Raw genomic sequence first — 14,197 nt, 5'->3', positions numbered from 1 at the left:
ATCATGGCACATCCCACTGGTCATGTGATCAAAATTTGAGCACTTTACAGTTTATGATTGTCCAAAGTCCCACGGTCATATTTGCAGACCTCAGAGTTGGCTTCTGACAAGCAGAGTCAATGGAGAAGCTAGCAGTAAAATCTCAAGTTAAGGTCATGGTGACTTCTTTAATGACTAAATGGGAAATGACATTGTCAATCTGTTGCAGTCATGTAATCTTTTGCGTAGCAACTGCATTGTTTAGTGACAGAGCTGTTCGTCCCAATTGTGTTTGCTAAATGAAGTCTACCTGTACATTAAAATGTTAAGCTTGTTTACAAGGAGATATTCGGTGTGCCCTATTTTTATATTTTAGCTTTCAGAAGTTGTCTAGATGGCACATTAAAAAAATGAAATTCTACAAAAGAAAGTTTGTTTTACAATTGAATGTTTGATTCAATATTCATACAAATTTTGGATAAATAGGGAGAATAAAATGAATGACAAAAATTCTGAGTATATATCTCTGTATGCGGTACATTTCATTTCATTAAATCTGTTAATTTTTAATGGGGAAAGTTCAAGTGAATAGTGGAAAATTTGCTTTATTTCAATTATGCCACTTAAAAAAATAACGTTATTTGGGTGGCTTCAACTGAAAACCTGAAGAACCATTGAGAGTCAAAATAATTCTGGTCTAGATGAACAGATAAATTGTCTTGGCTTATGACAGTTTCCTGTATAATAATTTCTTCAGTTTCCAAATTGAAGGCAAGGTTAAGGAAGGCTGCAATAATTAGCAGGAAAGATTTATGTTTGGACAATGATGAATTTTTAACATATGCTATTACAATATGTTTGTGAGCTTTTTCTGGCAGTCAAAAGCTTTGGAGAGCTGCATAGATCAAGTTTAGTGTTCTCTCCCTGTCTTTGTCTCATATGCTATTCATACCTCCTGTCTTGTTAGTTGTAGCTAATAATAAAATAATGTTCGAGTGTAGTCATAAAATGGATGGATTTTTAAAATGTGTCGTGTGTGGGAACAAGGTACAAGTCAAATTTGCCTAGGAATTAAATTTGCGTACGTAATTATATACTTGTTTGCTTTCCCAAATTTTTAAAAAATAATGTTTTAAATTCTAGTTTCCTCTCATTGCTTCTTCTGAAATAACCTGACACTTTCATGCTTTCCTCTTGTGTTTATATGCATCTTCTCTGAATTGCAGACATATTTTCTTGAAATACATTATTTCTGTATTTGTTCCTCTACTAGCTGGTTGCTTACAATGTAAAATTTCATAGTTAGTTTTAAAAGAAATCTTTGCTTTCTTTTGTAAATTCCTTTGTCTAGTTCCTACCACAGCTGCCAGCACTCCAGATGCTGTTGATAGGTACCTGGAAACACCTGGCGATGAGAATGAACACTCCCATTTCCAGAAAGCAAAAGAGAGATTAGAAGCAAAGCATCGTGAAAGAATGTCTCAGGTAAACAGCAGATGGGTCTTATTAACTGGTTTTGTAATGCACTAGCTATCCACTATAATCGTTCCCATTTCCTAAAACTTAATGAATTTCTCTATTTAATTTATCCTCTCATTTTTTTTCCTTCGGTTTCTTCTCCCCCACATCACAAACCTTTAAAAAAAACTGCAAGCCTATACATGCAACAGTACACCTTTCTTGAATTTAAAGAAGCATTCACTTTTGATTTCATAAGTTGATGATATAGTGCAGGGGTGTCAAACTTGCAACGTCACGTGACGTGTCACACCCTATCGTGACTTTTTTTCCATTGCCGGCAATGGGGTGGGCGCAGTTTCAGCATGACGCATCTGGCCTGTGGACCGGCAGTTTGACACCCCTGTTATAGTACGTCAACCCTTTTCCTCGTTGCTTATATACTCAAAATATAATCTGTGTAGTTTTAATTCAGCTTTAGATAAACATTCATAACTTTCAATGAGAAGCTGTCCTGCTAAAGATTTACACTTTTTTAAGAACCATTGTAAATTTTAATATAGCTATGATAAACATTTAATGTAGCCATTTCACGGATTATATTCTCATCTCTTGTCTGTTTTTTGCTTGCCGCTAATGTTAAAATCTCATGTCCAAAAAATCCATTGTAATGAAATGGGTATATAAATTTGGAGAGGTAACAGTCAACCATCCATCAATGACTCGAGCCCGTTCAGCAAGGGAAAAAAAAACATGAAATAGCCAAAATAAGTGGATGTAAATAATTGATGTATGAAACTGATTGGCAGGCAATAACGTTTTGGCAGACAAAACAGGAAAAAGATCCATATTTTCTTCTGCTGTGATGTATGCTAGAGATATAAAAAGTATATATCAGAAGTAAAGTATTTGTTTCTGATTTTTTTTCTTCTGGGTTGGGTGAAGGTACAAAATATTTAGCTTTAAATTATTTTTATAGTAAATGTATACATGGAGTAAATTTGTTTACAGGGATTGGCCAGATATGTTGACTTGTAAATTGGATTATTGGTTTAAAATTTGCAAAAGTGGCATATACAATGTTCCATTTGAATACACACAGATAGTATTTAGTTCAGTATTGGAGGAAAACAAGTATATTTTTTCAGTCAAAGGACTTTTGTATTTGGTTATGATACCAGAAAGTCCCTGGGTTGAGGAAACATATTTCTTAATTGTTAGATATTAATTAACATCCTATGTACTTTTCAGTTGTTTGGTTGGTTGATTTCAGTATTTTAATTCAGAGCACATTGCACATCCCGTAAGCCTAAAGTTTGTCCAGCCTTGCTCTACAATTCTAAATAAGACTTCCAGAAAAGCACTGGAAATGTCTTGTGTATAAATATTTTCCCAAATATACAATACGTTATCTCTTGACAATGAGGAAGCACATTTTGTTGTGTATATTTAACTAATCAACTGTATTCACAATCTAATAATTTCCATATTTTTGTAGTGATTAGTACTGTAAAGTGAGCATGGTTCTAATGTTTATCTTCCAATCTGTGTATGTGTACAATCATTGTTAAGTTTGAATTGACTTTACTTCTTGATGTTAATGGCAAACCTGGACTGTCCCAGACTGAACACTGAGTGTGTCTTTGGAAGGTGAATAATTTTCACTATTCAACTTCCAAGAGCACACGCCATACTATAATTGAAGAAGAAAAAACTGTTCTAAACAGTAAATATTTGAAACCATTTTACACAGAACAGTAATAATATTAATATTAATATTAATATTAATATTAAGAAGAAGAAGAAGAAGAAGAAGAAGAAGAAGAAGAAGAAGAAGAAGAAGAAGAAGAAGAAGAAGAAGAAGAAGAAGAAGAAGAAGAAGAAGAAGAAGAAAAGTTGTTGTTGTTGTTGGAAGGGACCTTGGAGGTCATCTAGTCCAACCCCCTGCTCAGGCAGAAAACCCTATACCATTTCAGACAAATGGCTGTCCAGTCTCTTCTTAAAAACTTCCAGTGTTGGAGCATTCACCACTTCTGGAGGCAGGTTGTTCCTCTGGTTAATTATTCTAACTGTCAGGAAGTTTCTCTTTAGTTCTAGGTTGCTTCTCTCCTTGACTAGTTTCCATCCGTTGCTTCTTCTCCTGCTTTCAGGTGGAGAATAGGTTGACTCCCTCTTCTTTGTGGCAGCCCCTGAGATATTGGAACACTGCTATCATGTCACCCCTCACCCTTCTCTTCATTAAACTACACATACCCAATTCCAGCAACCGTTCCCTATATGTTTTAGCCTCCAGTCCCCTAATCATCTTTGTTGCTCTTCTCTGTACTCTTTCTAGAGTCTCAACATCTTTTTTACATTGTGGTGACCAAAACTGGATGCAGTATTCCAGGTGTGGCCTTACCAAGGCATTGTAAAGTGGTATTAGTACTTCACTTGATCTTGATTCTATCCCTCTGTTAATGCAGCCTAACACTGTGTTCGGTTTTTTGGCAGCTGCAGCACACTGCTGGCTCATATTTAAGTGATTGTCCACTAGGACTCTGAGATCCCTCTCACAGTTACTACTATTGAGCAAGGTACCACCTATACTATACCTGTACATTTGGTTTTTCTTGCCTAAATGTAGAACCTTACTTTTTTCACCATTGAATTTCATTTTGTTAGATAGCACCCAGTGTTCAAGTCTGTCCAGACCCTCCTGTATCTTAAGCCTATCTTCTGGAGTATTGGCTATTCCTGCCAGCTTAGTGTTGCCTGCAGATTTGATGAGTTCCCCATCTATCCCCTCATCCAAATTGTTGATGAAGATGTTGAAGTGCACTGGGCCCAGAACAGAGCCCTGGGGTACCCCACTACACACTTCCTTCCACGTAGATGCAGTTCCATTGAGGACCACATGCTGAGTATGGCCGGTCAGCCAGCTACGAATCCATCTGGTGGTGATGCTGTCTAACCCACATTTTTCTATCTTATCAAGTAGTAGGTTGTGATCTACTTTATCAAATGCCTTACTGACGTCCAAGTAAATTATATCTACAGCATTCCTCTGGTCCACTAATTTTCTCACTTGGTCAAAGAATGCAATAAGATTTGTCTGGCATGATCTGTTTTTGACAAACCCATGTTGGCTTTTAGTGATGACTTTGTTTTCATCAAGGTGTTCGCTGATGTGTTGTTTGATTATCTTTTCCAGAATCTTCCTAGGTATTGAGCTCAGGCTGATAGGTCTGTAGTTTCCTGGATCTATTTTTTTCCCCTTCTTTGAAGATGGGAACTACATCAGCTCTCTTTCAGTCCTCTGGTAGTTCCCCAGTGCTCCAGGATCTTTGAAAAATATAGTTCAGTGGTTCTGAGATCACGTCTACCAGTTCCTTCAGAACCTGGTGATTTAAACTCATCTAGGCTGGACAGATGCTCACTTACCATTTTCTTGCCTATCCTAACTTGTGTTTCTATTCTGCTTTTTATGGTACTGTTTTTGGTAGGTTGGACTGTTTTTTTCTCTTTTTGTAAAGACAGATACAAAAAATGAGTTAAATAGTTCTGCTTTCTCCCTGTTCCTTTTCACCTTCTGCCACTTTCCCCCACTAATGGACCAATCATTTCCTTAACTTTTTTCTTGATTTTTACATGTTGAAAGAAGCTTTTTTGTTATTTTTGACTTTGGTCATAAGCTTTAGTTCATTTTGAGCCTTAGCTTCCCTCACTTCATCTTTGCAGGCACGGGCTATTTGCTGATATTCTGCCTTAGTTATGTGCCCCTCTTTCCACTTATACTTCTCCTTTTTATCTTTCAATTTATCAGAGAGTTCTTTATGCAGCCATGCTGGTTTCTTTTGAGAGCTGTTATTTTTCTTCTTTGTTGGTATTGTGCTAGACTGGGCCTTCATTATCTCACTTTTCAAAATTTCCCAAGCTTCTTGAGTTGTTTTCCCCTTTAGGATTCTCATCCATGGAATTTTCCCAAGGTCTCTCTAAGTTTATTGAAATTAGCTCCTTTAAAGTCCAAGACTCTAGTTTTACTGTATTCTATTGCTTGTGCTTCCAGAATGTTGAATTCCAATATTGCATGATCACTTCCCCACAAGGTTCCTGTGGCTTCGACACCTTCTATCATTTCATCTCTGTTAGTGAGAATTAAATCCAATATGGCTAGTCCCCTACTTCCCTTCTCTACTTTTTGGGAGAGAAAGTTGTCTGCTAGGTTTGTCAGGAATCTGTTTAATCTTCCACTTGGTGCAGTTTGTCTCCCAGTTGATATCAGGGTAATTAAAGTCCCCCATTACTATTGTGATGTGCTTCCTACATACCTTAGTTAGCTGACTATCAAAAAGTTCATCTATTTCCTCTGTTTGGTTGGGCGGCCTGTAGTATACACCTATGGCAATATCATTTCCCCCCTTTTATATTGACCCAAATGCATTCAAGTTTACAGTTTTCATCGTTGTGCTCTATTTCTGTAGAGATAAAGTTATTTCTTATATAGAGAGCAACTCCACCTCCTCTTTTGTTTAGTCTTTTTCTTTTAAATAATTTAAATCCCTCTAGCTGTGTGTTCCATTTGTGGGTTTCGTCCCACCATGTTTCCGTAATGGCAACAATATCATATCCGCCCTCATTTACCTGAATTTCTAGTTCACTGTTGTGATTCAACGTCAGCCTGTGATACCGGCAGCTGAGTCTGATGATTCTGAAGAGGAGGAGGAGGAGGGGTTTGGAGAGCCTTTGGTTTCAGAAGGGAGGCTCTGATGCACTGCAGGACTCTCAGCCTGGCCCCTCCCATCATGTTCCTCCTCAGACTCAGCCGTGTGAGCACGAGGTATTGGACCTAGATGATTCACAGTTGGATCTATTCAGGGATGCTAGGAGCCAGAGGTAATCCAGCAGAGCAGAACAGTGGAAGGCAATGAGGCAACTTGGTGAGAGGAGAAGGCAATGAGAAGCCACGCCTTGGGACTGCTGATAAAAGGGGAAGGTGTGGGAGGTGCTGGTTGCTGAAGGCAACCGTTTGAAGATCTTCTGCTAGAGTCCTGGTCTGTTATTCCTGTTTAACTCCTGTTTGAACTTTTGGTTTAACTCTTGTTTGAACTTTTGATTTCTTTGCAAATAAATTTGGTTGGGTTTTTCCAGCCTGTTGACTATAAAAAGGGGTTGTCCCTGACATTCAAACAGGGCCGGTCGTAGGCTGGAATAGAACATTCACCCTGCTTACTGTTCATACTCTGCATTGCTGTATAGACTTTTGAGTCCTTTATGACTGACCCTGTGTTTACTTGCTGCATAACTTGTGTGGTGCCTGAGTTCCCCTATTTTCTTAGATTGCCGGGGACAGTGATGTTCTGTATCAATTAACTCAGTATTTGTTAACTTAGTATTTGTTCATTTTCTGTTTTATTTACACAGGTCATGAGGGAATGGGAAGAGGCAGAACATCAAGCAAAAAATTTGCCGAAGGCTGATAAAAAGGCTGTCATTCAGGTAAAATGCTAATTTAGGGTTGTATAGGAAAAAAAAAGACTGATATGATTTAAGTTTTGTGTAATAGTCTTAGCATCATTACTCTTTTATTTTGTCCACAAACCTTATTATAATAGATTGTGTACATTGTGTGCTTACATGCACTTAATAACCACTACATAACTCATTCCCCACTGGATGATCATTTCAGAGATATTTCCTTATCTAAACAGAGACACAGAATTATCATGGATAGGCAAAAAAAGAAGGAGCAGGAATGACTTTTTCTGCCAGCTTCCCCATTGAATTTTCTTATGAGAACGGTAGGAACATTGAAAATCTTCCTTCCATCTCTTCCCCTTCCCTTCCCTTCCCAGCAGGCAGGTATGTGGCTGCTGCTGGGTGGCGGAGGGAGTGAGGAATTGCGATCTCTAATCTTCAGGTATGTTACAGTACAACACTAACATGTCTTGATGGCCCAGAGTTTGCAAGAGAGATCACAGAAGCTAGACTGAACTTGCATCTGGAAAGCATTCCTTCATAGAACAGGTTGTATACTGTAAGGTCCTATACAGGTAGTTCTCGCAACAGTTCATTTAGTGATCATTCAAAGTTACAACAGAACTGGAAAAAAGTGACTTATGACCATGTTTCACACTTACGATTGTTGCATCATCCCCATGATCACGTGATTTACATTCAGATACTTGGCAACTGGTTCATATTTATACAGTTGTAGTGTCCCACTGTCATGTGATTAGGTGTTTTACAACAACAACAACAACAACAACAACAACAACAATAATAATAATAATAATAATAATAATAATAATTTTAATATTGTTTTAGTTTCTGTTATTTAGTGTTCTTTTTATGTACGTAGTTTTAATAATACCGTAGCAGCTCTTTTTGAGTAGTGGAATAAAATAAACATTTTTTGTTATTATTCATCCTTGTTATTAAAGTCAGTAATTTATTTCTAAAAAAATTAAGCTACTGAACAAACTATTTTCCCCCAATAAGCAGGTAAAATTTTATGCAGTATAATTTAAATTATGTACGGAAAGCAGATAGATGATTCTCCTCAGTTTATGAAAAGGAACAGCCAATTCCTCTTAAAGAATAGAATATGTACTCCCCTATCCCAAAGAACTTAAATTTATTCAATCATGTTGAGCAAATCATGTAGTCTAGCCTTATGTACTTCATAGGATAAGTAGGAGAAAATAACCATAATCATCACCGTATGTGCTTGTGCTTTGAACTCCATAGAATACAGAGAAAATATAAATCACTGGAGTATAGTTAGTACCAGTGCTTTTTTTGTTTAAAAAAAAAAAGGTGCCGGAACTCACACATGTCATACAACTCACCTTGCCTACCCTACAAGGTTCCATCCAAAAAAGGTGCCAAAACTCTGTTCTGGGCGTTCTATGACAAAAAAAGCCCTGGTTAGTACCACAGTTTTTTCCCCCCGGGGAATATGCCTGAAGTTAATTTGGAGACAATATGAGGAGAGAGATGTAATTGGGACAGAAATAAACACGTACAGTACACTTTCATGTGTGCCTTCAGTTTTGCAAAGACACGAAGTTGTTTGCTGATCTCAGAAGCCTATCGTGTTTATTGGAACATGTGACATGTTGTATAACCTCTGTTTTTGAAAAAAAAACATAGTGTAATTTTATCAAGTTGAGGTTCTTTCTTGATATATACGGTCACATTTTGTTGAACACTGAAACTTGGATCATCGCTGGCCGCTAACACTTTTTGCTACAGTTTTAAAAATCAGGAGAGACATCTAACCACATTGGAAAGATTGGCCATAAACAATAAAAATTCCAGAAAATCCCAGTGAAGACAATACAATACCAAGTCATTTTCAGAATGTTTATGTTTCAAATTTATTGCCGTTTATGCTATTATGATTGCTTTTGTTGTAATGCTTTTTTTCCCCAATAGCATTTCCAAGAGAAGGTGGAATCCTTGGAACAAGAAGCTGCAAATGAGAGACAGCAGCTAGTAGAAACTCACATGGCCCGAGTTGAAGCCATGCTCAATGACCGTCGCCGTGTTGCTTTGGAAAACTATATTACCGCTTTACAGGCTGTGCCTCCTAAAGTAAGGGATTCAAATAAGCCTAGATTATGTGAATGCAACCAGGAATATATTCCTAGGGGTGCATAGCTCCATATTATCTCAAAATAATAATATACACTAGAATTTAAACTGTTCTAGTTAAAGTAAGCTATTTATCTAATCAGCTTTGTAAACTTAACTGACCTTTAAATACAATTTTAAAATTTATCATTGATTATAATGTCCCAGACAATTTTTAAAAAGTCTGAAATATTTGTTATCCATGAATAATCCATCATATTATATTTCTTAATGGTATCAAATTGGGCAATATCAAAAGCAATTGTATTGGAGAAATAATACAATCAAATAGGGAAGTTACCGATAATAGAAAATACGTTAGTGGGATATTTATAACAAAGGACTAATATGGTATTGATCTTTAAGTCGCTAAATAATTATAATAAGTGAATAATAGGTTTGTTAATTTAAGAAGTATATTATAGTTTTGCAGAAGGTAAAATTGATGTTAGGAGTTTTTAATTGAATGTGTGACTTCACAAATTTTTAGAGCATGATTGATTTGTAAATGTATCTTTCGAAGACTGCAGAAGCTTCAGTTTTTGCAACCTTCTGTATTTTTTTTAATCCAATATATTTTTACGTAGGCATTTATTAGAAATGACATGATTTTTGCATTTAAAATTCCTTAAGTATGGAGTTTGTGTTAAGCTGTACTTGTGTTAAGCTGTACCTCTTCTGAGTAGCTTAACAAATTTTGGTCTTGGCTTTTGCAAAATATGATTATGATAATGCTTTTACAGACTGGAGAATAATGCATCTTGGTTTTGTTGATTAGAATGTATCTCATCTTTATAATGACTTAAATTGATGCACTTGATTGAAGTTTGGATTTAATGGAAACATATCTCCTGCCCTTGGGTAAATGATAGTTTTACTATAATTATTTTTGTGAGTATTTCTCTGAAATGGATAGGACTTGAAACTTTGAAGGTGGCTTCTATATTGAAATATACATGTGAAAACTAACATTGTCCTTTATATTACCTAGTATTTTTTTCATATTACTATACTTTGGGAAATGAACAGACCTATTAACAGAAGTACGCTACTTTATTTCATAGAATCTAAGCTTTATTGGTCTTTTAAAGGCTACATACATTTCATGGAACTGTCAACTTCATAAGTGATTTATGTGGTGGGATTTTATCTCTATAGCCTCGACATGTATTTAATATGCTAAAGAAGTATGTGCGTGCGGAACAGAAAGACAGACAGCATACACTGAAACATTTTGAACATGTGCGGATGGTGGACCCTAAGAAAGCAGCACAGATCAGATCTCAGGTAAGGAGACAGAAAATTATAGAAGTTCTTGTTTTAATATTGTGTGAATGTCAGCCTAAAACGGTTGAATAGAAAGCATAAATTAAAAGGGCTACAAGATCCAATACAGTAATATTGTTTCTCTTTATATTTAGTTTTCTAGAGAAACTAAAGTTGTCATACTTTTAAGCATTTTGTTGCATCCATTTTAGTATTTTTAAAATAAATTTTGGATTTCCGCATAGGTTGCATTTTTTATCAAACGCTCCTTCATGAACTAAATTCATTTATGTGTATTTTCCATTTATTCTTATATGGAAACTATTCTTGATACATGGTTATGCTTATGCAATAAATTATTGCTCATCAAACATAGCAGTTACTACTTTGATGTCAGCCGTTACTGATGATGTGAGTGATAGCTTCCTATTTAAAAAGCTGTTTAACTTGCCTGTTTTCCTTAAGGTATTAATACTGCATAATGCTTTGGCAAGCATATTTGTAGAATTTTTGAAGTTTCAAATTTTCCTGTGGACATATCTCTCTGAGGTTTTAAGTGCACAATATGCAAAAGGTGCTTGTCTTTTTTTATTAAAACACAATTTTATTACAAGATGGCAAAAGTTGTAAGAAAAGATTAGAAATGCATGTTTTCATGATGTAGATTTTCACAGTTGAATCATTAACACATTCTTGTATGAAGCTTGTAAAGTATATGCTTAATAAATCAGTTTCACATGCAAGTAAGAAAACAAGGGCCGAGCTTTCCATTTTATGTAGCTGACTTTGTCTTAAGTTTCCCTTTTACAGTTCTCTGGCCTTGTCTAGCTTCAATTGCTAAGCAAGGTCAAGTGTGGTTAGTACTTGACTGGGAGATCTCTAAGGAATACCAAGAATATAGGCTACAATCTTCTCTCCCAAAATATAATCTATTCAGTTAAACGTCTTTATCAACTTTTCTATGGGATAAATTAATAAAGGGGAAATGATACTTCTTTTTTTAATTATTTTTTTTTATTGAAAAGTTTTACAATACAATTTTAAATACAAAAGAACCCCTCCTCCGCCTCCCCCCTCCCCAACCCCCCCTCCCCTCCCCTCCCCCCTCCCCGACTTCCCAGAGCTGAATACAGGGTATAATAATACAAACAAGTATAATCTAAAATATGCTAACAACAATAATAAAACATTAAATTCTATCACACTTTAACTCTCCATAATCAAAATATTAATAAAATAACTATTAACCAATTATACATCATAAAAATCCGCTACTTATTCAAATGCTAAATGATACTTTTTAGTCCCATATTTATTGTGAATATTTTCAATCCATCTTCTCCATTCCACAATGTATCTCTGTTGCGATTGATCTTTCAAATATGCTGAAATCTTTGCCATTTCTGCCAAGTTAGAAACTTTCAAAGTCCACTCTTCTATAGTCGGCAGTTCTTCCTTCTTCCAATATTGTGCTACTAAAAGTCTCGCTGCCGTAATTAAATGCAACATCAACTTTGTATCTATAACAGTAGTATCTGTAATAATACCCAATAAAAACAATTGCGGAGAGAACTTTATCCTTTTCTTAAATATCTTTTGCATATTCCACCAAATTTTAATCCAAATAGCTTTAACCTTTTTACAAGTCCACCATGTATGAAAATACGTTGCATCCTCACAACCACACCAACATTTGGGCTGGCAGTTCGGATACATACTTGCTAATTTTTTAGGATCTAAATGCCACCTATAAAACATTTTATAAAAATTCTCTCTTAAGTTTTGGGCCTGTGTAAATTTTACATTTCTAACCCAAATCTTTTCCCAAGTGTTCATTGTTATAACTTCTTGAAAGTTCTGGGCCCACTTTATCATACAATCTTTAACAAGTTCCATTTCTGAATCAATTTCTATCAATGCATTATATATCCTTTTTATATGTGCTTGACCTTGATCTCTAATTTGTTTTACCAAATTTTCATCAATCATCGAGAAACCAACTTTCTGATCCTCTTTCCATCTTGCCTGTAATTGCCCATACTGAAACCAAGTTTGTACAATCTTTTCTTCTTTTAAGATATTATATGGCTTTAATTGCCATACATTCCTTTCTAAACTTAAGATTTCCTTATATGTAGTCTTATCATGTTTAAATCCCACATTTATATTTTCTATTGCATGTTTAAGTATTGCCCAAATTGGTATCTTGTAATTTAACTTATGCCTATACTTTTTCCAAACTCGCAACAGAGCATACCTTAAAATATGTATCTTAAACACATTATCCACCTTATCATACAGTAAATATGCATGCCAACCAAATAGCAAATCATGACCCTCAAGATTTAATAATCTCCCTTGTGTTAAATAAAAGTTACAATATAAACCCAGCCCACCCCACCCTCCCCCTCCCTCGCTTCCCAGAGTTGAATACAGGGTTACAAATAAAATAAACATAATCTAACTAAGATTAACCAACTATGTAAGTAACCAAGTTCTTAATGCGCTTTAACTCCCTTTAAACTAAAAATACAAACCAAGTTAGAATATACATACCAATAACAAATAAACAAATAACATCCTTATTATTAAACTAATCAAAAATTTCACTATAATAAACTACTAATAAAAATAACAATATAAAATCTATTCGTAAGCTAAATGAAACTTTTTGGTCCCATATTTATTCTGAATATAATCTATCCATCTTCTCTGGAAATGATACTTCTGATATGTGGAATATCTGTGCAAATTTTTACTTTTTAAAATCTCTTCTCATCTTCTGAAGTCAGCAGAGAAAGGGGTTTATGATGAAAACCCTCACTCTACAATCCTTCCTATCTCTGACACTTGTTATTACCAGTTTCGGACACCACCAACAGAGTCAGTGTAAGGAATGTAGAATGTTGTCAGTCAGATTAAATGCTGTAAGCTTCTTCCTGTCAGAATCCTTCTGTTGCAATTTGCCCATGACCAGAAGCTTTTCATCAGAGATTTTCTGAATTCTGATGTTTTAATGCAAAGTAAATTGTTCTGGAAGTGCTTCCTTTGTCACTGGGATATTTTCTTGAGGGACAGTATAAGAAATATGACAGTTCAAAGTAATGATACTTTGGTCATTTTAGGAATTCTTGTGCTGGCTATAAAAAAAAATCTTGTAACTTTTTGAGGCTTGTACCTATTAAAGCAGTAATGCTCCAGCACCTCCCATCCCTGGGTGAAACTCAGTCAGAAGCAAGAACAGATGTCAGGGTGAGGACTTTGGCATGTCTATTTAGCATGCAGTTTATCAATCCTGAACTGGAACACTTAAATATTATTGCTTTTCTAGATTTTGAAACACTACTATGAATGAAGGCTTTTCAGCCCTTAGTAGGTATTGTGAATAAAATAAACAGTTTTTCCTCATCAAATTGTTCAGAAAAGACCTTGATGGAGAACTCTTCATACTGTCCTATAATTCTGCTCTCTTCCTTACTAAACATTTTCTTAGAAAAAATAAATTGGCATGGCCTTCCTATAAATAAAATCAACACAATAGCAGTTTGCCCTTTCGAGGTTTGGATAACATCAGTGGATTTCTTATTAATCCTTTTATAATTTCTCAGCTATAACTTCAAGACGTTTGTAAGTGGTGTTGTAATTTTATTTCTGTAGGTTATGACACATCTACGTGTGACATACGAGCGTATGAATCAGTCTCTTTCTCTTCTTTACAATGTGCCAGCAGTTGCTGAAGAGATTCAGGATGAAGTTGGTAAGTACAATCTCATTTTAATTTGAAAATTTTATTCTAGCAATAGTGCAGTAATTTTCAACTATTGGGGGGGGGAAAGAAATTGTAACATGCATGGTATTAAAGGAGATTTCAGTTTCT

The 14,197-nt window shown here is 35.4% G+C and overlaps 1 protein-coding gene across 2 annotated transcripts in view; it reads left to right on the top strand.

The window, feature by feature from the left end:
* Positions 1 to 14,197, top strand: part of APP (amyloid beta precursor protein) — a 120,231-nt gene that overhangs the window by 87,485 nt on the left and 18,549 nt on the right. For both annotated transcript variants that reach the window (XM_083361821.1, XM_083361820.1), the window contains exons 8-12: positions 1,331 to 1,464; positions 6,841 to 6,915; positions 8,857 to 9,015; positions 10,213 to 10,341; positions 13,978 to 14,077. In XM_083361821.1, the coding sequence (XP_083217947.1) occupies positions 1,331 to 1,464; positions 6,841 to 6,915; positions 8,857 to 9,015; positions 10,213 to 10,341; positions 13,978 to 14,077 (597 nt within the window). The remainder of the gene's footprint in view (positions 1 to 1,330; positions 1,465 to 6,840; positions 6,916 to 8,856; positions 9,016 to 10,212; positions 10,342 to 13,977; positions 14,078 to 14,197) is intronic.

This window comes from Vipera ursinii, assembly GCF_947247035.1.
Source record: "Vipera ursinii genome assembly, chromosome: 4".
Lineage (NCBI taxonomy): Eukaryota > Metazoa > Chordata > Lepidosauria > Squamata > Viperidae > Vipera > Vipera ursinii.
This window is presented reverse-complemented; position numbering and strand designations above follow the sequence as displayed.